General features: G+C 37.3%; 1 protein-coding gene across 1 annotated transcript; it reads left to right on the forward strand.

Moving 5' to 3' along the window:
* LOC139958604 (ATP-binding cassette sub-family B member 6-like) lies at positions 1 to 18,692 on the forward strand. The gene is made up of 19 exons (XM_071955787.1): positions 1 to 154; positions 753 to 1,436; positions 2,575 to 2,764; positions 3,252 to 3,350; positions 3,552 to 3,654; positions 4,173 to 4,262; positions 5,042 to 5,163; positions 6,023 to 6,198; positions 6,681 to 6,806; positions 7,416 to 7,492; positions 8,040 to 8,103; positions 9,214 to 9,299; positions 10,342 to 10,399; positions 10,887 to 10,991; positions 11,928 to 12,001; positions 12,637 to 12,737; positions 13,587 to 13,699; positions 13,864 to 14,027; positions 14,574 to 18,692. Exons 2-19 carry the CDS (start codon positions 753 to 755, stop codon positions 14,710 to 14,712), a joined length of 2,571 nt encoding a protein of 856 aa, XP_071811888.1. The 5' UTR covers positions 1 to 154; the 3' UTR covers positions 14,713 to 18,692.
* Positions 18,693 to 26,355: the final 7,663 nt, after the last annotated feature.

Genomic DNA, 26,355 nt, shown 5'->3' on the forward strand with positions numbered 1-26,355 from the left:
AGAAGGTTAATTTACGCAACTTACACCACAAGGCCATTGTGAACGAAGTTTTCAGGCAGCGTTGACAAACGATCCGAACCAGTTAAATTTAATTTGCAGTTATCTAGCCTATCTCATAATTTTTGTGTTCGATACGTGAGAAGTAGCCGTTGCGGTAAGCATGATTTCAATCTAAGCTATTCCGTTTTAAATATTATTTTGTTTTTAGAAAACTAAAACTTGTTTGGATCCGAACCGTGTTTGTATCTATATTGTGTACCGCTAGTATTAGGCTAGGACTATTTCCGCGAATTTCCGTATGACTGTGCATTATGTGCATTACTAGGGCCTAATAGTACTGGGATTTACGGTAAGGATATCTAGCGTTCACGTATATTGCCAAAACCTTTTTTATGTACTCTCTATCTAGGACGTTGAGCAGAAGAAAAAAAATAAGAAATAATAGGGCCTCAGGTTTTTTTTTCATGGTGACACACATTATGTTGCTAGTAATACAACTGTATGCAGTTCTTTAGGTCAATGATATTGTTGAGTGAACACAGCTGACTGTTGCACCTGATTTCATAAACAAATCCTCTTTCACTTAAGAAGAAATCATGTAAATTAATGCCAGTTACGATAACTTGTTAGGCTCTGACTTAATTCCTATTAGCCAATATCAGGACAGTGAACTAACAAATAAGGTTGTGCTTTGGTTGGTGGGCAGCCATGTTTGATTACTTGACAACCTCTTTTCCTCTTTCGTGACACAGATGTCTTTTGGAATGAAATACCTCATGAAGACCTCCAATAGGGCTCCATTCTGTCCAGGGAATTACAGTCTCTTTGATGTATGGATAGATCAAGGACTCTCCCAATGTTTTTGTAACACATTGGCTTCCTCCATCTTGTTGTTCCTGATGGTCCTCGGTATCTTAGAAGTTTTAGCATTCTGGAAGAAAGCTGTCACTTGGAGGAAAGAACACAAGCCCAAACCGTTTTGGTTCCGTGTTCAGACTTTGTTACATCTCTGCGTGTTGGCTCTTCATATCACTCGTGTTGTCGTCCACGGGGTACTCGGACCCAAACCACTACATGGATACCTGGAACTCAGCGGCTGTTTCTATTCGGCAGCATACCTCATCGCTTCCTTGGTGTTGTACGTGGAACGCACAAGGACTCTTGCTACCAGGACTCGTAGAGGCCACGGTACCATCCTCTTGCTCTTCTGGACAATTGCAGTGGTTGCAGAATTCCTGGCGGTGATATCTATCGGCAGTTCAGAATGGTGGTTCGATTTGGAGAACGATTTAGATAAAGTGGAATTTGGTCTTTGGTTGGGACGGCTCTTCTGCTCACTGTTGCTCTTTGCATTTGGTATGAGAGCCCCTGGTTTACCTCCAACAGGATATGCCTTGATGATCAACAGTCAACCAGTCCCAGTAGATAACTATCAGGTGGGTAAACCATGTAAACAACCTTTGCTCATGGCATGCTGGGGTGTCAAATAGCATATACTTCTGCAAGTTTCTGTTTCTGTTAAGTGCTTGTTAAAAACCACTCTCGGGTATCACAACGAGGATGTTGGTGCGCAGTGCAGCAGTGCTAATAACAATGCGTGGGCAATCTTGTCTTAAACACCTAAAGACCAGGGCTCTCTTTAACAGCCAAGGATTGTGTATTCCAGTCTTTTATAGTCCTAGGATAGAAACTATACTGAAAAGCACGATGATTATGTGGAATTTGTGTATAGCGGCCATACCTCCCTGGTTTCAAGAAGGAATTAGTGTCGTTTTGGACTGCAATTAGGCCATTAATAATTTGGTAAAAGAGCATAAGTCTGGCCCTTTCCCTTTTTTCTGTGAGGGGTTCCCACTTCAAAGTCTTCAAGATCTCAGTGACGCTGGATTGGAGTTACAAAACATGCTGCCTTCCTTTGAATTTTTTCTATTTTATCTTGGTCTGAGACCTTATAAGGGTCCCAAATCTGAGCTGCATATTCAAGAGTAGAAAGACACATAGACATATTGGCCAATTCACATAATTCTGGTGGGTAAGAGTGCAAATTCCTATGGCATGGCATTTATTGAAGTACTGTGTTAAAATAAAATAAAAAGCTGCAGCAGAGAGTTCTACAAAATCCCCTGCAGCAAGGCTGAACCAATATCAAACAATACTAGAGATTATCTATTATCTCGGCAGATCAGCGGTGCCTATTGTATTTAATATATAATTGGATGATGATAAAACATACTGTACTGATCAACCAAACCCAACTCCAGTTTGATTGAAAAAGATGGGTGATTTGATTAGATTTGACAAATATTTATTTTCAATGAGCTTTCTTTGGTAAAATCTGCAGAACATTGGTTGGATGCCTGCTTTTGATGTGTTGGCAGTAATATTTTAATTTTTATATATAAATTTTTATGCAAACAATGACACACACTGAAGGTTTTTCAATTTTGTTTTGTATACATTTTTCGTCGAAAGTGTAATCAGTTACCTTAATGTTAACGGAATAATAGAAAGTCGTGCATATTTATCTGGCAGTCTTTGCTAGAACTTTGTTTTTTGTGTTCATGTGTTTTTCAGGAGGATGAGGATTCTACAGCAAACCAACCTTCAACGTGGGCAAGTGCTTGGAAGAAAATCAAGACTGTTTGGCCGTATGTCTGGCCTCGAGGACACTATCTCATGCAATTCAGGGTCCTTATATGCATAATGTTGCTGGTAGCAGGCAGAGTGGTCAATGTCTTCGTTCCAGTCCTGAATAAGTTGATAAGTGAGTAGAACTTCCTGTTCTAGAGCCTCATAGAATTGAGTCACTAAAAGTGATTATAAATATTTCAGTAGTCATCCTAATAATAAAAGTATTTTACAACTTAGAAGGTGGAATTTTTCATTTATTTTTTTATTTATAGAATATCATACCTTTAACTTGAGTATATGAACTAGGAGGTGTTTTGACCTTTCACTGTGATACTGTGATTGTTGGTTACCGTAACAGAAGATGAAAATTGAACAAAAGAAGAAGATATGCATAGTAATGCATAGTAATCATAGTAATGCATTGTAATACATAGTTATTGTACTTCAAACTTATTTAAATTATGTCACTAGTGATAATGTTTGATAAGTTGTGAGAGACGACAGTTTACCTAATGAATGTACGGTGATCATGCTCATTTTTACATGATTACACGAAACCTTATCAAATTTGATTTCGGTATCATTAATAAAACAATCTTTTCTTTTGTTTCACTGCTCAGTTGATGCTCTGACTGTCACCAAGTCCCACGATGTAGAGTTCCCATGGCAATACATTCTTTTGAGTATCGGTTGCAAACTAATGCAAGGAGGTGGATTTGGTAAGTACAAGTTAGCTGAATCTATTTGGTCACTTCTTGTTTACTCTTTTGGAGGGTTGGGGGGGGGGGTGTAGGATTGGGTCTGTCGGTGGTTACTTTTTTGGTATGATAAGCGATAAACCAGTCAATGTGAATTGAAGGCAAAGATAAAACAACTTGTCCGTGGTTCATTATCAGCTTCAATCAAATCTCGTCTTTCAGGTGGACTTGGTTTCCTCACCAATTTTCGCGCTTTCTTATGGATTCGTGTTCAGCAGTTTACGACCAAGGGGATTATGGTCAGACTTTTTGCACATCTGCATGGGTAAGCTATGCAAACTTGTTTGTTCTGATGAAGTTTTTAAATCTTGTTTACAATAGAAGGTTAGCAAGTTAGTTACCATAGCAATAATAGCAAATAAATTGGAAAAAACATGATTAGTTAGTTAGGCTACTTAAATTACCCTTTAGAATTATGATATTGCATGAGGCCAAGGTATTTCCTGTTTGGTTGATAATATATATATATATATATATATATATATGTATATATATATAGCTGATATTATCTATATCTATCGTTGTGTGTATCAGTTTACCCAGGTTTCAGTCACATTAATAAAAATTTAGTCATTTCCTTCAAAGAGAATACATTTACAATCATTAACGACGAAATGACTGTTATAATATGACTTAAAACCAATTAAAACAAATCCAATTTTATGAAAGTAGTTTCAGGCATTTTTGGTAACTTTTATACGAGTTACACGTAGGGCAAACATAGGTCGAGACAGAAACATCCCTCCTTTTCATTTTTCTTTTCTTTTCTTTTAATCTCTTTAGTTTGTCCCTTCAATGGCACTTAAACCGGAAAACTGGTGAAGTTTTAAGGATCATGGACAGAGGTACCACAAGTATCAACAGTTTGCTGAGGTATGTCAAGTTTTAGAGGGTTATCCATGTCAAGGGTGTAGGGAGATATCTATTCTTTAATACTATATGAAAGGTTGACTTTTGACAGAGTTCCGTTAGCAGCAATCACTGTGACAGGTGGAAAGACAGTTAATGATACAGTTGGAATTAAATTCCCAGCATATGGGAAGGGACAAAAAACACAGTTTTTGTAAAATATTCTAGCTTTTAAATTGGACTCCACTTGTTTAAAGCCACTTCACTGAGTGCTGGATACGTGACATAGCTGGGAATGTAACCCGTCAAGTCAAGTTGGCATGTATGTGTTTATAATTTTGTATGTATCTGTCATTGTTATGCCCTACCGTATGATAAATGTCACTACCTCTAAAGAGTACAAGGTCCCTATTGATTTAGGTCAGGTTCAATGAACATCTCTGATTTAGGGAATGATAACATCTGAAAATTGTGTAGCTGTGTATCATAAGGAGGTAATGGTATTGTTGTAAGAAACTGTATTTTTATGAAATTTTAGTAACCCATTCTTTTTGAAAAATTTACCAAAATCAATGACTAACAATGGAGGTGTGTTAAGAAATATAAATCTTGTGCTATGGCACAATAAATGTACATATAACACTGAAGTCAACTTTAAAATTGCTGAAAGACTTCTGAAAGATATTCAGTTTAAAGCAATGTATACATCTCTGAATAATTCGTTGGTATTGTGTAAGTATCTTCTTATTTTATGTGTGTGATTTCCAACTCATCTGTATCGTGTTTCCTTTCATTATCCCCAGTTACGTGGTTTTCAACATTTTTCCGACCATTGCCGATATCGCCATTGCCATCGTTTATTTTGTGACTGCCTTCAACCCCTGGTTTGGTGTCATCATCTTTTGTGCTATGACTTTGTACCTCAGTAAGTAATGCTCTCTTCACTTCTTCCATTCCTCACTAGAAAAAAATAGCAATCTGCCTTTCCCATTTGTGTCTGGTTTATTTACCTTCACTGTTAGTATCGCATAAATAATACTACTTCTGCATAATTTGTCAATTAAACATTTTGCAGAAAATTGTTCACTTGCTCACTTGGAATGAAGTGATCAATTTAACATTTTGCAGAAAAATTTTGAATTAACGAGATCTGATAAGTTGTCAATTAAACATGTCACAGAAAAATGTTCAAATGCTCAGTTAAAGCAACTGAGCAATCCAACCTTTTTTCTAAATTTTGATAAGATATTATCTTGTTATCTCTACAATTTACTGAAAAATGTTGGTTTATTGGGGCAAAGTTTTCTTACGTTGATGGTACTTTTAAGCTTCTGTAGATTACCTATTTCAAGCTCTTTTATATGTAAAATAATATATAAAATAATTTACCTTTTGGGGCTAACTTGTTTTACATTTTAAACAGGCAATATCAGTTCATAGGTTAGACATAATGAACCTGCTGTTTGGTGTGGAGATGCTGCGTTCGGGAACGCAAGTCAATGAAAACTACCGCAGATGTTACATGTTGTTGAAAGTTTCTTTTGCAACAGAATAATCTAGAGATGATCAGTGGTTGAACTTTAAAATATCCAGTAAAATCCAATAAAATATCCGGAATACGATATATAATCAAAAAGGATACCTTCACTGCTGTAAAGCTATGTGGGTGCAAAGAAAATTCACTGCTGTGGGTGCACTTGTGGGTGCACCTTCACTGCTGCAGGTGGGTGCAAAGAATATTAAACTAAAGGAAAAAATTTGAAATTGACCTTTGATCTTCACAGTCGCTACAATCTACATCACCGAGTGGAGAACAAAATTCCGACGAGATATGAACCTGAAAGATAACAAGATGAAACAGAAAGCAGTAGACTCTCTTCTAAATTTCGAGACCGTCAAATATTACAGCAACGAAGAATTTGAAGTCGAAAGATACGACGAGGCCATTAAAGATTATCAGGTTTGTTTGTGTGGTTTGAAAAATTAAGGGAAGTATGGGACTCGATGTTTCCATTATTGAGTCAGTTGTTTTATCCTGAAGGGGGGGGGGGGGAGAGGGAGAGAGAAAAACAGTCAACAATCGAGAGTAACGTATATATGTGATTGAAATGCTGATGAACAATAATTATAAAGGAAATCCTGCAAGCATCGAAACATTCGGGCGTAACTTTTGTCAGGCTTAGTATTCGGTGTTTATAAGCATCGGTTGATCGTCAGCTCGGTTTGAATTTGGCTAATGTAAAGTGGCTTTGTTTGGATTTCAAAGAGCCAGTTTGTCTGCAATTTTTCCAAAACTTTTTCAATATATACAAACAGTTTTTTTTACAAAATGAGCAAGATAAGAGACCATCTAGAAGTTTTGTTTACAAACTTTACCAGATCAATTCAATCAAAAAATATTTCATTTTATTGTTTTATTGTTTCTTTCTTTTTCCTTATTAGGTTAGTGAATGGAAATCTGTCGCTACTCTTTCACTCTTGAATACAGCTCAGAACATCATCGTCAACTCAGGCATGTTAGTTGGATGTCTCCTGTGTGCCTGGTTCGTTCACCAGAGTAAACTGACGGTGAGTAACATCAAGCGTTGCAGGTCATTTGATTTGGTTGCTAAGGGACAATTCACACACCCAAACAATCCTTTCTACATCTTCCAAAGTCGATGGGAGAGACATTTTCGTTGAACGTTTAATTCCCAGATCTAACTGCCCGCCATACCGAAGTGAATAAGTTCAATTGCCATAGTAACAATATTAAGCAGCTCTTTCCATCTAGGCAGATAACACTGAACTGGAATTTATAGAAAAGAAAATTGAACGAATCTGCTGGAGATTATTCAAAATATTGATCGACTTGATCAATTTGAAATCATATAACTTGTAACACCACTATGACAGATGAACTACAATAACAATTGTTTAATTTTCGAATGGGTACAAAATTGTCACCATTGTTTAATGTTAAAACAGAAAGTGAATTTCTGCCAAGGAATTTGTATCCACTAATGACAAAGCCCCTCCACACCACCATCTTACCCCCCATCCCCCCCCCCCCACACTTGCATTTTACCTATCAATCAATACAAGGTAAAGTGTCATGTTTTTCATATTTTGTTAATTTCTTGCAATTTTTTTTATTTATTATTAATTATTGTCATATTTATTATTGTTTACTTGAAGGTCGGTGACTACGTCCTGTTTACAACTTATATCATGCAGTTGTATACACCACTTAATTTCTTTGGAACTTACTACAGGTTTGTCCCTTTGTTTTAAACTTCATCTCCATGATACAGGCACTGTGTGCATAATTTTTGCTTATATCTAGCCTCGCCAACAAATCCATACGGTAGATTTCATTGTCCGTCTGTGTTTATGTAAATCTTTCTCTGTACTTAAACTTTGCAGCAGTAAACATAACTTGTATTCTTGGTCATAGTGAAAATTTTCAGAATTATTTTGCTGATGGAAAGGCCATCAGTGTAGACATCAAATATGCTCACCCAAATATGCTAGACAGTCAAATATTACTGTCACTCAAAGTTTTTTTACAGTTACCTCAAAGAGATTCCCTGGCTTGGACCTTTCCTCGTCATATCTTTCAAGGCAAATTTCTAATTGCTTACGTATACTGTTCAGCAGAATCTCTGGACATATTTGTGAATCTTAGGGTCCTAACCCCAAGTCCTAATAGAATTTATTGTAGATGTACAAAGTTTGACAAGTTTGGTGACCAGTTTTTACATGTCAGAGAATGCTATTTGTAATATTAATAAGTCTTCTCCCTTTTCTTTTTCTGGTCAGAATGATCCAGCAGGCTTTCATTGACATGGAAAATATGATTGATTTGTTGGAGGAAAAATTAGAGGTGAGGGCTGTTTACTTTTGTTTCTTATCTTGGCATCTTTTTATCTTGTTGTTGTATAAGTATCTATGTACCAGGTTAGTCTGTTAACAAGTCATGAGCTTTTTCCGCGAATTCGCGGAATATCCGTGATTTCTTTTCTACCTCGGTAAAAAAACTATTATCCTAACACAATGTAGCATACGCAATCTGGAGCCTATACCGCAATTTTTGCAAAGTTCTGTGATTTTGTTGTCACCCCAGGCTCATCCCTGTGTTTACAATGACAAGAAATGTAAACAATAATGATGTGTATAAAAAAAAAATGTTAAAGTAAGAGCCCAAGAAACCCTAGCTGGCCTGTGAAAAATGCATTCCATGTAAAAGGGACAGTTAAAAAGAAAGAAAGCAGTCAGGTGAAAAAGGAGGGAAAAAATCAAGAAAATAAGAGATTCCTACCGCTCACTGTAACTTTGGTTACACTTTTCCCTGCACTTGTCAGTTTCAGATAATTCCAGTGTAAAATTGCAGTATAAATTATTAATTATGTAGCTCTGTTATTCCATGGGCAAATTAAAATATAAATGCCTTAAATGTCATTTTAATTATGAAAACTTGATATGATATATTTGAAAGTAAGTAAAAATGTTCTTACCACTGCCAAAAGTACAGAACAACACTGGCCAAGAAGAGATTTAAAACACACTGAACATTCATCATATATCAACTTAAGGCATTTCATCTTAAAGCCATAATTATTTTGTCCAATTTGAAAGAGACCACCATCCTGTAAGTGTTATCTTACACCCCTCTATGGTTATGTTTAGCTTCGTATGGTCTTACCTTCAAGCTCAATGCCCAAAGGCGCAACCATTCTCAGTCAGACTTTGGCTATTTCGATAACGTTAACTCTCAAAGATTAAAACGGTTAGTCGATTTACAATAAAAAGGATTAACCCAGATAGACCGCCACAACTGTACCACTTAAACCACCAGAGAGCTCACTATTGGTGTCTATTTTTGCTTCTTTGACTTTCCAGGGTGTGAGGGGAGGGGGCAGGTTTGTTTTAAAGTGCCCCATTTTGTTTTTGGCAAATCCTTCTACTATTCTTTGTCTTGCATGCTCTCGTTTAGATCACAGATCGAGACGATTCTATGAAACTAGCCGTTTCTCAAGGCAGAGTGGAATTTGATCAAGTCAGCTTTTACTACAATATAGAGTAAGTGTCAATTGATGTCTTTCCTTATCCTGAAACTTGAATGATCACAATTCTTTGTTCATAACATATTAAAAAACATATTGAAAATGGATTGTAAGAATAATGCAAATTTACGATATGCAGGATGTCCAGTTTAGTGGTCTGTCCATCTGTCTCCTTTAAAATGCAGGCATGAGCTTTTTCCGCGAATTCGTGGAATATCCGTGATTTCTTTTCTACCTCGGGGACAAAAACTATTATCCTAACACACTGTAGCATACACAAACTGGAGCCTATACTGCAATTTTTGCAAAGTTGTGTGATTATTTTTTACCCCAGGCTCATCCCTGAAAATGTGTCCTGCATTATGTCCAATTTAGTGGTGTCTCCTTTGATATGTGTCCTTAGTCTGGTGTTGTTTCAGCTAACAGCCCTCTGGAGAAGATTCATGCCAAGATTGAAACGCCAGGGCCTCTAAATTTTGAAAGAAACAAAAGATAAAAGAATATCTTGCTTTTGTACAACAAAATTATAACAGTACTGATGGAAGTATGCATTTAGGATTACAAATGAAAAATAAAACATTACTTTTATTGAAGATGTATTGGGCACAGAATTTTTAAGGATTGTTATAAACATTGAGTCACTTAGAAACACTTATTAGAAACCACTGAATGGTTTTAACTGCATAGACCTCTTTAGTTAGGACAGGGGTGGGTGAGGGGGGGTTGGGGTATCTGATTTATTTTGTCTAAATGTAACATGGCTTCGTGCGAGTATCGCAGAGGCGTGTTCTGTCCAGACCGGCACAAAAACGCAGCTTTACAGAAATCTCACTTGCATTTCATTTTGATTTTATCTGATTTGATTCAACTTTATTATATCACTAAAACAGTGAATACATGCGTACCAACACAGTGTACATCAAAGCACATGAAAAATATAGAAAATCAAAAACCTCAATTACGTATATATATCATTGTCTACACGTTTATTTATTTTTACAGTGGTATGGACATGTAACATCCTGTCATTCATGTTTTTTGTTGTTTTTTTTCTTCAGGAAACCAATCCTTAACAATGTTTCATTCAGAGTGGAGCCCGGTCAGACACTTGCTCTGGTAAAAAACTTGGTTTTTCACTGAAACAGTTTGTAGATTCAGTCAAGATTTACTTAAAGTTTATTTCCTTCAAGGCTAAGTACTCTCTCATAGCAAAGAATATTAAGCTCCTAATTAAAGTTTACATTGTACTCAGACTGTCAAAGGTGTTTGGTATGATACAATAGCAAAGGAATGAAACTTGTCGCACACTGTGAATTATTCCATCAATTGTTAAATAACCCATTTCATTTTGTTTAGTTTTGTTCTCTTTTGTTTTGCCTTGTATTATTGTTGTTTTATTCATTTTTGATTGTTGTTTATTTCTTCATTCTTCATGAATGAATCAATAGATCTGCTGGAATGGAATTCATATTTTCACTCTTAAAAATTCAATGTTTTTTTACCTCCTCCCCTCCCCTCCCCTCCCCTCCCCGCCACCCCCACCTCCCATCCACGTTGGGAGTTGTACGATAATCTGTGGTACTTGTTTTGCTCTGCCAATCAGGTGGGTCCTTCTGGAGCCGGTAAGAGCACCATCATCAGACTCTTATTCCGGTTCTACGAGGTTCAGGAAGGATCGATTAAGATTGACGGACAAGACATCACAGAGGTGAGATTTACTGACTGGTTTTGGTGACTGCTATAAATGTGTTTCAAATATTTATAATCTTGTTTTTTGAATATATTATCTCCAGATAAATCAGTCATATCTTCTTAAGATTTTTATCATTTAGCTGTATTCCAGTTGTAAATGTTCATAGTTTTTATCATTGTTTTACATCCCACCAGATTAATTTCTTTCCTGCACAGAGGAACTTATGCAGGGTCCTTTGTAACTGTTATGGAAATAATTCTTCTAACCCAGATATTTGCACGGGAGATAAAAGCTACCCTTTAAAATATTAAATTAAACTTATGCCCCGACTTTGATATGCAAATGAGGCAAGGCATAAGCTACATCTGCAGTCTGCTATGAAATTGTTTTGGTTCTATTGACTAAAGTGTTAAACTTTAAAGTAGAACCTACACCAACATTTAAAAAGTCATATTAAAAATTTGTTGAGCTTATTCCTTTCTTCTTGTTGACAAAAGTTTTTTTTTTTTTGGCCAATCACAATCAGGTTGTGTGCTGTCAGATGTTAATAATTATCTGAGAATCTTCTGTTATATCAAGATGCAAAAAGAGGAAAGAAATTAAGTTAGAATGGGATTCGAAACAGTATCCTCCTAGCCTAGCGCTCTACCAAACCAGCTATCCAGCCCTATTAAAGTTGGTGGTGATCAGATTCTAGCCATATACTTCTCTGCCATCTTTAATGTTTCATAAATTCTCGGTCAAGTTTTCTGTTGTTCATTTAAATTTATGGTTATATCATTGTCATAGCAACTACTGATATATTATACTAGCCAATCAGACTCGGTCAGTTATCTGTTGTAATTTAAATGTATAGTTATATCATTGTCATGGCAACTGCTGATATATCATACTAGCCAATCAGACTCGGTTACGTTACTGTTTGTCTTTGTCTTGTCCCTACATCTTCAGGTGACTCAGAGTTCCCTAAGGAAGGCCATTGGTGTTGTACCCCAGGATACAGTACTATTTAACAATAAAATCATGTGAGTATCACATAATGGCATATTTATATCTTTCCATTGTTTTAATGCTTTATTTTCATATTACAGTATCAACTATTAATTGTATAACGTTTACTGTTCATCGTGTAAGTGTAAGATATAATTCCATCAGACGTTGTTTCTGCTTAGCAGGGGCCCAACCACCTATTTTGTAAACTGGGACGGGGGTGGGGGTTCTAACTGGGACGGGGGTGGGGGTTCTAATATGTTAAGTTGTCCAGTGGAAAGGCTTGTCCCCTCCTTTTTTGGGAAATATTGTGAAATGGGAGGTGCTTAAATGCTCAGAAATGGTGCTATATTTTGCAACTTTTGAAACAATGTACAAGAATTTCTGACTGTTAAGGTCATAACACACATACATGTCATATTTTTATCTATTGTACGCTAGAAGTTTTTGTAATTTTCTGTCGGCCAGTGAGTGCATGATTGCGCCTCTTCTACGCCTCTTCTAGTTTGAAACGAAAGTGGAAGCTACAAGCTATCAGTCCTTTTGCTCATAATACGTAGCTGTTGTACTATCACAACATAAACCGCTGCACAGGAATGTTGTTATAATATCACGTTTTTCCTTCCTTTAAAGGAAACGTTTATTTGTTTGTTTTTGATTTTTTGTCTAGGTATAACGTCCGGTACGGTAAGATTGATAGTACAGACGACGAGGTATATAATGCTGCGGATGCCGCAGACATTCATGCCAGGATACAAACGTTCCCCGAAGGTGAGAAAAATTTCACCTCAAACCTACTCAATACGCCTGCCTCAAGCCTGTACTCAGAATATCTAGATCTTATCTAACACTCAGGGTTCTCTCGATTGTATTCACCGTTAACTCTAAGTCTTCCCAACTTTAATACCTTTCGTTAAGGTTTTGTTAGGATTATTATTTCTCTTAAGTCAGTTTAATACTGATAATAAATACCAATAATAATAAATACCCAATATTAAAGTGCTGTTATCATGAAAATGAAACATGCTCAGGAGCACTGTACAAAAGAACCAGTACCTGGAATATAAAATTACCAAACTTAAGAAAATCTAAAAGTAATAACAACAGCAATAAAAGTGAAAAATGATATAAGACAGGGTACTGATATATGGGAATGTATAAGTTCAGCTTTTCACTGCTGTCATAAGAACTGGGTGTAGAAATGATGGGCTTTATTAAACGGTTATTAGAACCATACATTAAAATGTTTTACTCTATTCTAGTCTATTCTGCTCTATTCTGTTGTACTCTATCATACTCTATGTTGTTCTCTATTGCTAATCTATGCTATTAATATAGCTTACAGCTAATGTAACACTCCACAAATATTTAGCAGAACCTTACACTAACACCCCCTCATTCTATATGAAACTGCACAATATTCTGCTAGTAGGATTGTTACTGGTTCTTCTGTTTTATGTTGATTTGACTTGTCGTTTAGCCTCTGAAGAAGCTCCTGCTAGGATCGAAACGTCAGGCCAACTTACTTTTACACATTCTCTTACACAGGCTCTCTAGTGGATAAGCAGTTTGCTAACAGTTTTATATTATTTTATTTTGATCTACATTTATTTTTGACAGGTTATGACACCATTGTTGGTGAGAGAGGACTCAAGCTCAGTGGAGGAGAAAAACAAAGGGTTGCAATTGCAAGAACAATACTGAAAGCACCTGCTGTTGTTCTACTAGATGAGGTAATTAATTAACAAAGAGTTTTTCATTTTAGAATACAAATGTGGCTAGATGAGGTGATAAATAACAAAGAGTTGTTCATAACAAATGTATATAAAATAAAACAAAACTGCTAGCAAAAGGAACACCTTCCATACATCTTCTTCGTTGTTTTTATCTATTGTAGGCGACCTCAGCTCTAGATACCAAAACAGAGAGAAATATTCAGGCGTCCCTAGCATTGGTTTGCCAGAACAGGACCACCATCATTGTAGCTCACCGTCTTTCAACGATTATCCACGCAGACCAGATCTTGGTCCTTCAAGGAGGTGTCATTGTGGAGAGAGGAAGGTATGTAGTCAGTTCTTACTTAAGTCATATAAACATCATAAGACAGTAAAACTGTTTTTTGCATCCTGAAAATGCAGCAGGTCAGCATGGCAAACGAATCTGGGTAGTTCAGTATCCTACACTAGCCATCTGCAAAAGTTAAGGCCCACAACCCAGTAGCTCACATGAGGTTTGAGCCATGACCCACCAGACCCCCCCCTCCCATCACCCCTCAGAGTCAATCCCCAGAATGTATGATATGTTGCTTGGACTATGGACATCGGAGCTCTTGATAAATTTTCTAACGTCCAGACCCACTTTCGCTCCCCATAATTTGCAGAACCATTGTCTTATGGTATAGTGTAGTTTGCTAATTTAAAGCTAATTTAAAGCAATTTAAAGCAATTATATAGAATGAACAGCACCAAGTTGAACAAGTTTGGTAATAGTGCCTGAAGTGTTTGTTTATAAGTGGTACAGTTTTAATGTGTGTGATTGACATAGCTGTGCACATGTCATGTAAGATCTAGCAAAACAGGTGTCTTACTTCTTGGTCACTCGCAACAGACATGAAGAATTACTGGAATTGGGAGAGGCAGGCGTTTATCACAGTATGTGGACGCAACAGCTGAAAGCACAAGAAGAGGCTAGCAATGGGGAAGGAGGAACATCATCATCAGAAAGTTACACAGAGAAGATGGACTAGGGGGGTAGCAGCACCAGCAGCAGCAGAATATAAACCAAATACATGTGAATTATGCTGAAAGAGGTTGGATTATTACTTTTCTAACTGGAGGGGTCAATTGAATGAATCCAAAATAATTTAGGGTAATATCTATGTATCGGTCTTAAAGTATGACCGAGGGCCGAACATTTCTGTCGATTTGAGTGGAGAGAATGTTTCTAGCTGTCCTTGTTTTCAAGACAAATTGTCTTTAAAATGTACCAAATATCTGGAATGCCCTTATAAGGGCCTAAATCAAGGATGACCTCGGATCCTTATTCCCTGATGCAATATCATTAATATCAATTCAGATTAATATCGCAAAACTCAACCAACATGAATGTTCTTCTTGCTACACATAAACAATAGATCATACGTGATATGACATCATACGCAATTTATCCCCTTGATGATGTTTTATTCATTTTACAAAATGTCTGTTATTTCAGGCCATAAAATTCCCTTTTTTCTGTGTCTATAATGAAAACTTGTGTTTGATACCACTGAGGAGCTGACCTAACTGTGTACATGTACTAGAACCATATTGTCCAGTCACTATCATTCATGAGCCTCTGTTGTTTTACGAAAGGTTCATTTTCCCCAAAACAATAAAAAGTGGTACAGAAATATGACTGGGACGACCAGTTGTGATAGCATCAGAGTCTATAACATGTCACAATTTGTGTTTTTGCCTTCAGTCATACTTAAACTGTCTACCCATGATGTTGAAAAGAAAAGCTGGAATAATATGGTTCTCCAGCCACCCCCTAAAATTAAGAGAGGGCGCCGTCATATCGGTCCTATCTAGTTCTGCTAAACTTGACAAGCTGCGGTCTATGCTTGTAGATCATAACAGTACTGTGAGTTGATCACTACTAGCAGTATATAAAATTTCATTTGTAATTATTGTAGAAGAGATCTTTTGAAACATATTTACAGGGTTTTAAAGTCAACCGAATTATTTTAAGCACCGTATTGAGCTTGTGTCTCTTAAAGCGCTTTTTGCCGTTTGGTCCAATTGCACAATCGGAAACTTGGAACAGTCAATCACCCAGTGTGTCTGTAAGCAAGTTTGTCCTATCGTATCACTTTGATTCAGAGATCTGTAAACAGCACAGATAACGTATGTTAGGACCGATACGATAGCGCCCTCTGTAAAGTCCAATTGTTTACTAACTGCTTTGGTACTTTACTAATGCAACTAAAATAGAACCTTGAATCATCTTTGCGTAGTTCAGTAATTGGACTTAATGTTTGTGATTTTGTCTATTTTATTTTATTATATGATTGTTTTTGTTTTTGTTTATTCATCTGTTGTTTTGGTTAATCTGTCTAACGTTTTGCTCTTCTGGTCTGTATATATCATTTCATATTTGAGTACATAACATGTGACATTTTGTTCACTCTAAAGGAAGATGAATGGTAAGATTATATGGCTGGGGTGGGGGTGGGGGTGGGTGGGGTAATTGGTTAACCAGCAGTCCCAGATTGTCTTCGTTAATGTTGTACCTTCTTGGGTGACCCTTGACTGAAGCGGGTCAACAGCACCATTGTGTTTTAGAGAGCTCTAAATTATTCAAACTGAAAACTTGTTTAGTCACAAAACCTTGTCGATTAATATTAGCCGACAATTTAACAACTTTATCATGCTAGGAAGGAGAGAAGGCATCGCAAGATATGAAAATTTGAGTATAGTATTGCTTACTATGCTAAGAAATTATCACAGTAAGTCCTCAAATTTGTACATAGTGTATCTACTCTTACCAGTTTCTCTGTGGTAGAGTATATATATGTATATATCTGTTAGGACTGGATTAGAACTTGGTTTAAGTTTTCTGATATTTGATGGGTTTAGACAACACGATACGGATTGTTTCAACTGTAATATAACGATTGGTTATATGTTGGAAAAGTCAGTTGCATTTGAAATACTTCACCTCACCCTTTTGTTTTTAATCTCAAGCAAAGTATATTTTATTACTTTAATTAGTAGTAATTAAACCAAAAGCAAATTACCTTACATTGAATTTATATTAAGTTATAGGTATTTAACTATTTATGCAATGTACTAACATCCTGTTGAACAGAAATCAGTCAAACTGGTCACACTATTATAACGCTGTGCATATTGTTATTGTTTGGTGCAGTGGGGTACGAAGCAGGGGGTGGGATGTTCCTCGTACCGGGGCATTTTGGAATGTGGTATCCAGGCCCGGATTAAGTGTTTTGTTCAGCCCTAGGACCTGAGAATGCTTGAAAGTAAATAATACTCAACACTACATGGGTTGGTGCGTACCGCATAAAGAATTGTTTTGGCTAAAATACCTCAGAGATTGCAGGAAATGACACTTCCCAGGCCTTGCAAAGTTGCAGATAACTATATTTATTGGTAAATAAAAGTTTCATGGCAGTTTGTAACTGCTAATGGAACCACCCAGTAAATTGTTGTGCAAGTAATGGTAATGTAAGAGTGATATTCGGCCTACTTCTTATAGTTGAAAGAAGCAAGGGAAAAAGTATGTTGTATACTCCAGTTTACACACTCTCTGGTATTTTCGTAGGCCCCCATTTTCTTTGTAGGCCCTAGGCACAGTGCTTACTGTGCCTGTTGGTTAATCTGGGCCTGGTTGTAGGTACTAGTGACAGATTGAGTATTAGTACTTATTCTTAGAAACATTGTATTTGTACTCATACTAATGCCGAGGGTACTTAACTTACTCATGCTGTTTCACTCATACCAGAGGTCTTATACTGTGTTGTAGGGTGGGTGTATAGTGTGAGAGGGAAAGTGATGGGTAGGGGAGCTTGTACAGTAGGGGTCAGTCCATGGTTGAGGAGGGTGTATTCTGGGGGTAGGAGATATAGTGGGGTAGTATGGAAGGCTACAGTTTCTTGTTTTGTCTGCCTTTCTTTTGGTTTTTTCCTCATTAATACATCTATGGTGGGTGTACTTCCTCCCAAGCCTACCTTAAACTTGTAAATAGTGTTATTTTTTTCTTCAGTTTACATTTACTAAAAGAAAAGTACCATACAAAAAAAAATTAGGTCTATTAGGATTAACAACGCTTGAAAATAAAAACTATATTTATGCAACTTCCTCTTTCTTTTTTTTTCTTTTTTATTCTTCTACTTTGTTGTCATTTTTCAGTTATTTTTATGGGATGTTGTAAGGTATTTTGATCATTAGAATGACTTCCTCTCACTCTTATAGAGTGCTTGTGTACTACAATAGCAGGAAATATTGTAGTGTTTAAATTGTTCTGTAAGCAGTGTCAAAGGCTCTGAAGCCTTTGTCTTTAAAATACTATGTGTTCCTGTGTAAAATAAAACTGCCATTGCATCTTTGTACTTGTATAGCAATCTGACCATTTTGCATAGTAATTTACAAAGCATTTTGCATAGCATTTTGTGATGTGATACTGGATAAGTTATTCCTTGCTACATAGGCCTACCTCATTTAATTTAAATTACCGAAAAAAAACTGATACTGCTTCCATAATTTAAAAAGAGCAAGCAAAGTTTACATTTACAGGGTTTTAAACAGGACTTAAGATGAGATGAAAATGGGTTTTATGAAATAAAAACTCCCCTTCCATTTATCAGGTTCTATAAGAATTGGTTACACCAACTAATATTCTTCGGATTTTTTCCCGTTTTTTAGCAGCGGCATTTGTTTCTTTTCATATTGTTTTTAGAGCAACTTTCAGCTAGAAACTGACAAGGAATTTACAACAATGACAAAATCTAAAATTACGTCTTTCGCTTTTTCAAAATTCCATAATTTCATTCTCAGTAAAGTATGAGCAAAGCTCCTCTTCTGTGTATGTATGCGTGTGTCTGTGTGTGTCGTCTCAGAAAACTTAAATTCAAATAAATGGTTTAGTGATCATGACTTTTTACATAAAGATGTGATATGTTTTGTCTGATGTATTATATACATTGAAAGTTGTCATATTTAAGAAGTGAAATACTGCCATCTCTTCTTTTGTCTTTTTGTTTTTTCCATCGTATTACTTAAATTTAACCAAGAAAAGGCACATTGTATAACAACAAAGTAAAAATAAGTTTATGTATGATGAATTTCTGGATTTGTTCTTGAAAAGATCATATAAGTGAAGAAATTAACAAAAAACGGCCAATACACTGTACTACAAATTCTGGAGGGGAAAAATGTATTGAGTTACTTACCTTAACAAACCTGGTGTTGAAATTCTTTAAATCAAACCTAGTGAGTTCTGTAGAGATATTCCCATGTGGTGGTGGGGGGGGGGGGTAGGGCAGGGAAGACTACCCCTGCTAAGTCTGTCTGTCTGGTTACTTCATGCCTGTGTGTTATGTAGAGATCCCCCCCCCAATGTTGGGAAGGGGGGCGGTATCCATGCTTAGCTGTTTCCCCTTGTTATCACCCGACCCTAAATGAGTGTGGTCCAAGCAAGAAAATAATGAGGAAGACAAAGAGATTTAGTCTGATAGAATCATCAGTTATAAGGTGTCCCTCTCGACCTACCTAACCTCTCCCTTATTTTCACAACCCCCTCCCCACTTACCCCAATGTCTGCTTACAGGCTGATAAAAGAGTTTCAGTGATTGTGATGTATAAACCTGGCACAAAGTTGCCCGTGAAACCCCTCAATTCATCATATCGTAGTCAACAATCCCACTTGTTTGTAGCTACAATGATTTGAGTACACAAAGGTAACTCTGTAGCAACAAGGGTGGAAAGAGATTAGTTTAGAAGAGTCAATTTTGCAAAGTAAACCTTTTGTATAATTTTTATCAGATATTCATTACAAAGTCATTGTCTCCCTAATTCCGCTCTAGCTCCCTCTTCCCACCAGTGGAAAATCGGGTTTCGACATCAAACACCCAGTATGTTAAAGATTCTTGACAATATCCCATGTATATAAATATATTTTGCGAAAGAAGTAGAAATCCTGAAGGTTACATGTCTCGGTCATTTACCACACTGGAAAAGATCCCCCCCCCCCGCTTCGTCACCTTGGTAGAAGGTTATTATGAGATAATGTCACGTGATTTACATATGCTCAGCATTGATTTGGAGGGCAGGCAGAGTTGAATGTCATAATTATCAAAGCCGTTATCATACATCGAAATTCTTTTAAAGTAAAATCGGTAGAGTTTGGGTTTTTAAGGTTGTTACTTAATTGAATATCACCTTTCTCATACGCTCAATTATGGTAACCGTATTCCTACAGTTAACTTCGTAAAACTGATCAAAACATTGACTTTATCTTCAATAAACAGTGGTAAAATGTAACCAATTGTAATCGAATGTCGTCCTAATTCATGCTTTCTATGATTTATAATGAGTGATCTATCATCGAATGATTTTGAAGTAATTGTAACATTAAAGCGACATTTTGGTCCATCGATCCATTTCAAATAATCATGAAATTCGTGACAAAATCGGCAGCTTTTTGTGGCCCGACGAAGCTCTACGATTTTCACAAGAGTCACAGGACCTGACTAAATAATAGACAAGTACACATAACTCTCCCATACATGGCAAAGACATAATGGGGGGATGACACCCCCTCCAACCCCCCCCCCCACACACACACACAAACCATACCCCTCTCCCGCTATTACCCACCGTCTGGTTGGCGCTTCGCCGTGAACTAACATTTCATGGTGCAGTACCTCAGTGTTTAGTAGCTCGAGAATTTATCTGAGAGAGTCATAACAATCTTACTATGGGTAATACTAATAACCGGTTGGTTCGACAAAATTCTTGACCCACCCGCCCCCCCCCCCAAAAAAAAAGTTGTATAAAATTCACGAAAAATAGGTCTTGTTTTTGTGGTATTGTTTTTTAAATCGACACCAGCTTGCAATTATTTCATGAGATCCGTACTTCTATTGCTGGCAATTTTTACGATATCAATGACAAAATTCATTTTAAAAATAGCTTGACGAACAGACAAACAAAATATTTAGATACATTCCGGAATTCTCTTCGCAAAAATTTGATATGAAAATGACGGATCTGTGTAGCGGCTTGAATTATGTCTTTCGTCACTCAAGTGTCCCCCAATAGCATCCAGTGATACCCAAGGGTATATCCATAATTCTGACGCCATCATGACGTGACACTTTAATATTGATCAATGCATTAATAGTCACACCTATGGCTGTCATAAATACTTTACTATTCACCTATCAAGATGAAAATGGCCGGTCTTTGGAGGGAGGGGTGGTGGGGGAGATCTTTCGGTTTGAATTTAAGAATGTTTTACAAGTTGGCATGTTGACACTAAAGACAAGCGGTTACGAAGTATTAGATGTACCAAAGAAAAAGTACAACTCGGGGTTCATTTTCAGGTATAGATGCTTCTAAATCCAGTGTAACTTCTCCCGCAACGCAATTATTTGTGTCACGACATATATGAAAATACCTATAAAGGTCGAAAAGTCGTTATTTTTCAAGGATTTTTTTTTCCACGAGTATTTTGATATTTTTTTTAAGTATTTATTCAATAACATATAACCAGTAATATATTTTTTACTTATATTAATATCATATTTTGTCAAATTTAATAATAACCCTTTCCACGTTCGTGGGTTTGTGTGCGTTTAGTCGGCGTGTGTGTATAGACCATCCTCTTTGTTTCATGGCACTCTTTAATTTAACAGGTCATTTCTCAAAATCTACATAATCTAACTTCGACTGTTAGTGACGATGCATTACAAACATGTGCGCAACCACTTTTACTTTTAGGGGGTTGCTTAAGGGGGACTCAGGCCCCCCTCCCCCTCCCTCCCCACTGACAGATAAAACATTTAACATCAAAATCCTAGCGTACAGTATATATAAGTATAGACTATACAACATACATGTATGATACCAGGTGCGTATCCAGGGGGGGGCGTTGGGGGCGCGCGCCCCCCGGGTAAGAAAAAGAGGAGAGGAAAAAAAGAGAAGAAAAAAAGGAAAAAAGAGGGGGAAAAGAGGAGGAGGAAGGAAGGGAAAAGAAAAAGAAGAGGAGAAAAAAGAGGAGGGAGTAGAATAAATATGCCAAGACACCGGGAAGAGAAAGAAGAACAGTGACATTACAGCGCTGATCCCTATTATATACACAGGGTAGCCAGTGACGGATCGAAGATGTCGGAAGGGGCGGGCGCATCACCCTACCCCTTTCACCGACAACTCCATTTTTGACGTTTCCATTTCTCCTCTCTCACTAATGTATATATATATATACTATATATGGTCTACCATAACGCGTGTGTGTGTGTGTATGGACGCCTTAAACCATTGTGCTATGAAACCAACTGTGGCTGGTCGGAGTCGTCGGAGAACATGACGCATTTCGGGAAGGGAGCGACCGCCCCCCGAGCATATTTTTTTTTATGATATCGCTAGTAAATTCAAAATAGAAAATGCTTAGATGCAGCTTACAAGGCAGTGGAAGTGTCATATCCAGCGATCTGGGAGGCATTTTCAGCCAAAATTTTCTTGTACGCTTCGCGCCAACTCGTGGTGGCGCTACGCTTAGATAGTTTACCTACAGGCTTCGCCCCTCCCTTGCAAAGTATTCGCTACGCACCTGTTCGAATTTGTAAACCACACAGCAGATATTACATCATATATCAGTGAGCATGAAAATCGAGGTTCCAGGATGAACAGCCTCAAAACTGTCGATGTGTGTAGTCATAGTAACCCATTTGATTTTGGGGACTGTAACGACTTTACCCGAAAAATATAACCTAAATTTTTCGCGCGTATATCAATATCATATAAGTAAGCATCGGTTATTACCTCGCATGTCATTGTGTACCGTACGGTTCGTGGAAATTGCGCAGTATACCGCGGGATGCTGTAAACAACGAAATGTCTTATGTAGATGGAGAAAAAGCATGGAGGTCCAATTATGTCAAATTCTCTTTTACATTAGTAATGTCGAATTAGTCGGCCAAGCTTACAACTATATTTTAATTATCAAGGAGATATTTTTTCAACTATTCATTTCCTTTAGCTACATCATTGCAATTTATTTTTCTTTCAGTAGGAGCCCCTGCCTCCTACGCCTATGTGTGTATTGTTCGGTTGAAGGAAATATCTGGTATTTTTTTCATTTCCTTCAACCAAGTTTAATAATAGCCGTTATAAGAGGTTTTAATATTTCTACACCAATACATTAGTGCGTCTGAATTTTCGAAAATTTCCTGACCAACATTCTTCATCATACTTCCCTTTACTAGTGTAATTTTGACCGGTCTGTTAGGGGTTCAAGGAGGTTTTTCTATATTGGTTGTCCATAGATGACATAGATGCAACATTATGGGTATGTTTTGTAGTGAGTTTATTCACGAGAAATCTCAATTTTCAAATTCTGAACAAATAATGGGCTGAAAACCTTGAAAAGTGGGGCTGTCGGGTATTGTGGACCGCGACGAAGGATCACCTACAAAAGCAATGATCCACCTGAGATGCGATCAGGTCGAACATGATATGTGACTGGTGAAAATCTTCAAAAAGGTTATGGATGGAAAAAAAAAACTATTGGGAAATACTTGGTTCTCAGGTAAAAGTGTACATCTGGTTGGTCATTTTCAAGCCCGAGAAGTGCCATTTCCGGTGATCTGGGGGGTATCAAAACCAGAAATTTTCTTGTACGCTGCGCGCCAACCCACGGTGGCGCTCCGCTTAGATAGTAATTCGCGCCCCCCCCCCCCCCCGGGTTAGAAAATCCTGGATACGCGCCTGGATACAACCAGCACAGTCGAAAATTCTTCAATATTGTTTCAAAAGTATAGCAAAAATATAGTACCATTTTGCAGCTTAGCACCCTCCATTTTACAAAAAATCTCAAAGTTAGACCCATCCACCGGAAGACAGTCCCCCACCCCACCCCATCCCCACCCTCACCCCAGTACAAAAATGGAAAAAATGTAATACTGATAACAAATTCATCCGTGGAAAGTTACTACTATTGACCCTTATATTTATTGTTCATTGTAAACCATGTAAGGTTGAATTAAATGATAAAGAGTTAAAACGAGGTAATAAAACTGATTTGACCATCACTGGACTTTCTTGTCCCAAGTTTTGTAACAATGGTGGGGGTGGGGCGGGTTGAGTGGCGTGGGGGGCAGAGCAGACAAGTTGGTCATTCGTATGTTATTTATGAAAAAAATATCGCTTTATTGCGTAGAGTTACAAAACAGAATAATAATATATATAAAATGACCCATAGAGTCTTCCGAATTTCCATCATTAATAGCGATTCCAGAGAAAGCTGTGAATTTGAACAATAAGCTTTTGATACACCTTAATGTTCTGTTAAATCATATGTTTAGATTCTAGTTTGTCAAATAAATTGCAATTTTGCTTTGATTTGCATTCATTTTTCGATTGCCTTGGATAAGAACATCCCAATGTATTCATGTTAATGAAAGTTGATCTTTAAACTTGACTTAATGCGATGTGTTATGAAATTCATGAACAGTATATACATTAAGAAAAGTCACCCAAGAAGGAGCCTGGGCACGAAAACCAAACAAATTGATCCATTCTCAACCCCAGTCATCTTACATTGAGACTGTAACCGTATGAACATAAATGATGTTATGTCACGTGTTTATCACGAATCCCTTAGATAGGGAATTAGATTACTACACATAATGGTTAGTGATAGATAAACTTTTTACAACTGATTATATAATTATGAAGGATTATCCATGGTTTTAAAAATAAAAGTGGAACACATTTGCATATATTTGGCTTCAACAATGATTGATGCGTATATCATAGTTCCTTTTCTCTACACTTGGGCATGCATGATATATATATATATTTCTGAGAATATAAATCAACCTACCAAATAAAGCTTTCTTCAGATATTTATAAGTAAAAGCCTAAGGCTTCTCGCTTTTACCGTATATGTATAAAATAATATTAGACGGAGCGAGAAAGAGAGAGATATTTGGATTTGTAAACTCATAACATTAACTGCTGTTCACCAGTAAAAGATCTTGATCGGTATTGATGTCGGCTCAACGGGAACTCTCCGCAGGCCGTTTGTGATTTGCCGCTCCCCCTCCGTCACATGTTGACTGTTGCAATTAACCCTGAAACTGTTACAACTCACGAGCAATCTTAACCGTCCTCCGACTGCGCAAAGGCGTTCTCAGTTCACTCTCTTTGTAAACCTAAACCAACTTTTACAGAAATATGAAAACCAATACCCTCTTAAGTGCTGCTACCTGATTGGTTCAGCGGCAATTTAGGCTATTTTTGCCTGTCAAAGGCTATAATCGTCCCTGTACTAACCGTGGGAGATTGATCAGTATTGACAGATTGTCTTTACGTACGCAGGCCGATCCACAAAAAAAAGCTACCCTCGCCGAGGACCTAATCCATTCCCGCGGAGTAATACCAGCTACCAGTCTAACAACAACCAAGTCACTACATTGGCTAACAGTAATTTGCGAGCCTTTTTTCTTATTTTTTCTTGTTCTTTCTTTTTTGTCGGGGGAGAAAAAAATAGGTTGGAAGAGTGACAACCGATTGGCCGTTTTATGTGATACCGGTTTGACTGAGGGGAAAAGGATGTAACCTTGAAAATCATAACGCATAATTGCGGAACAAAGTGTACCGGACCAGTGGGGGCACTCGTCAACCGAATAAACGGCGCCAAACCTAAATCAGATAGTGTGTCGTCTTGTTAAGGTAGACACCAGGTCGAAGCGGAACCCATGCATGGCAGGAAAATTACATAGATTTATAAATTCTTTGAATAATAAGAGATTTTGTGGGGAATTTTAAATGTTAGGAATTCTCAAAGAAGAAAAAAGAAAAGGAAAAAGATAGATAGATAGATAGATAGGATGGAGGGAAGGGGGAAGAATGATGAAGGAATGTCGGCGTGGGAATAGAGAAGTGAATGCTTCAGTTTTCTCGTTTGTTGTTACCTAATCAACGATATCATGGAACGCCGGCCTGTTTGTTCCGATAAAGACGGTAATGAATACAATTTGCTTTGAAGTCGACCGGCCACGCAGAGCTCTCACTTAACGGACTGCCGTGCGGCGGTATAATAAGGTAGTCATCAGTCTCAAACGTTTAACGAAAACATGTTTTCATGTGTTCCCCCAAAATAATGGTTGTTTTGATGCATTACGCCCCCTACAGGTTGTTAAACATATTCATGTAACGATGCCCACTTTGCGGAAAGAACATTTTTTGGGCTTATAACTTAATAAGAATATTAAAAAACCAAGAGCACAGGCAGGAAAGTTTTTACTTATTTTTGAATCCCAGATTCTTCAGGTATTTCCCACATATCCCCCCCCCCTTCCCCACCCTCCACTTCTCCTCTCCCGTTTTTCCATATCTGACTTCATTACTTCTTTCCCTATCAAAGACTAGCGCTGAAAAAGGAACGGTTGCGTGTAACAAATTGTCACTTCTATATTACAACATGATTTCGTTGTAGTGCGCACCTAATTACATGCATATGTTACCTGTCGGTGTGTCCATTGTTCAATGCCAGTGCTGGATTATCCAATGGGCATATCAGGCAAGTGCATGCCTAGTGGTCCCCATGTTCAAGGGAACAACCCCACCCCCCCCCATTTTCAAGGTCAAAGAGGCCTCTTTTG

Source organism: Apostichopus japonicus, chromosome 18 (genome assembly GCF_037975245.1).
Source record: "Apostichopus japonicus isolate 1M-3 chromosome 18, ASM3797524v1, whole genome shotgun sequence".
NCBI lineage: Eukaryota > Metazoa > Echinodermata > Holothuroidea > Aspidochirotida > Stichopodidae > Apostichopus > Apostichopus japonicus.

Coding starts and splice junctions, on each gene's coding strand:
- LOC139958604 (XM_071955787.1), top strand. CDS start 753: ATGTCTTTTGGAATGAAATACCTCATGAAGACCTCCAATAGGGCTCCA. Junction 1,437..2,574: donor TCCCAGTAGATAACTATCAG/GTGGGTAAACCA, acceptor TGTGTTTTTCAG/GAGGATGAGGATTCTACAGC. Junction 6,199..6,680: donor AGGCCATTAAAGATTATCAG/GTTTGTTTGTGT, acceptor TTTCCTTATTAG/GTTAGTGAATGGAAATCTGT.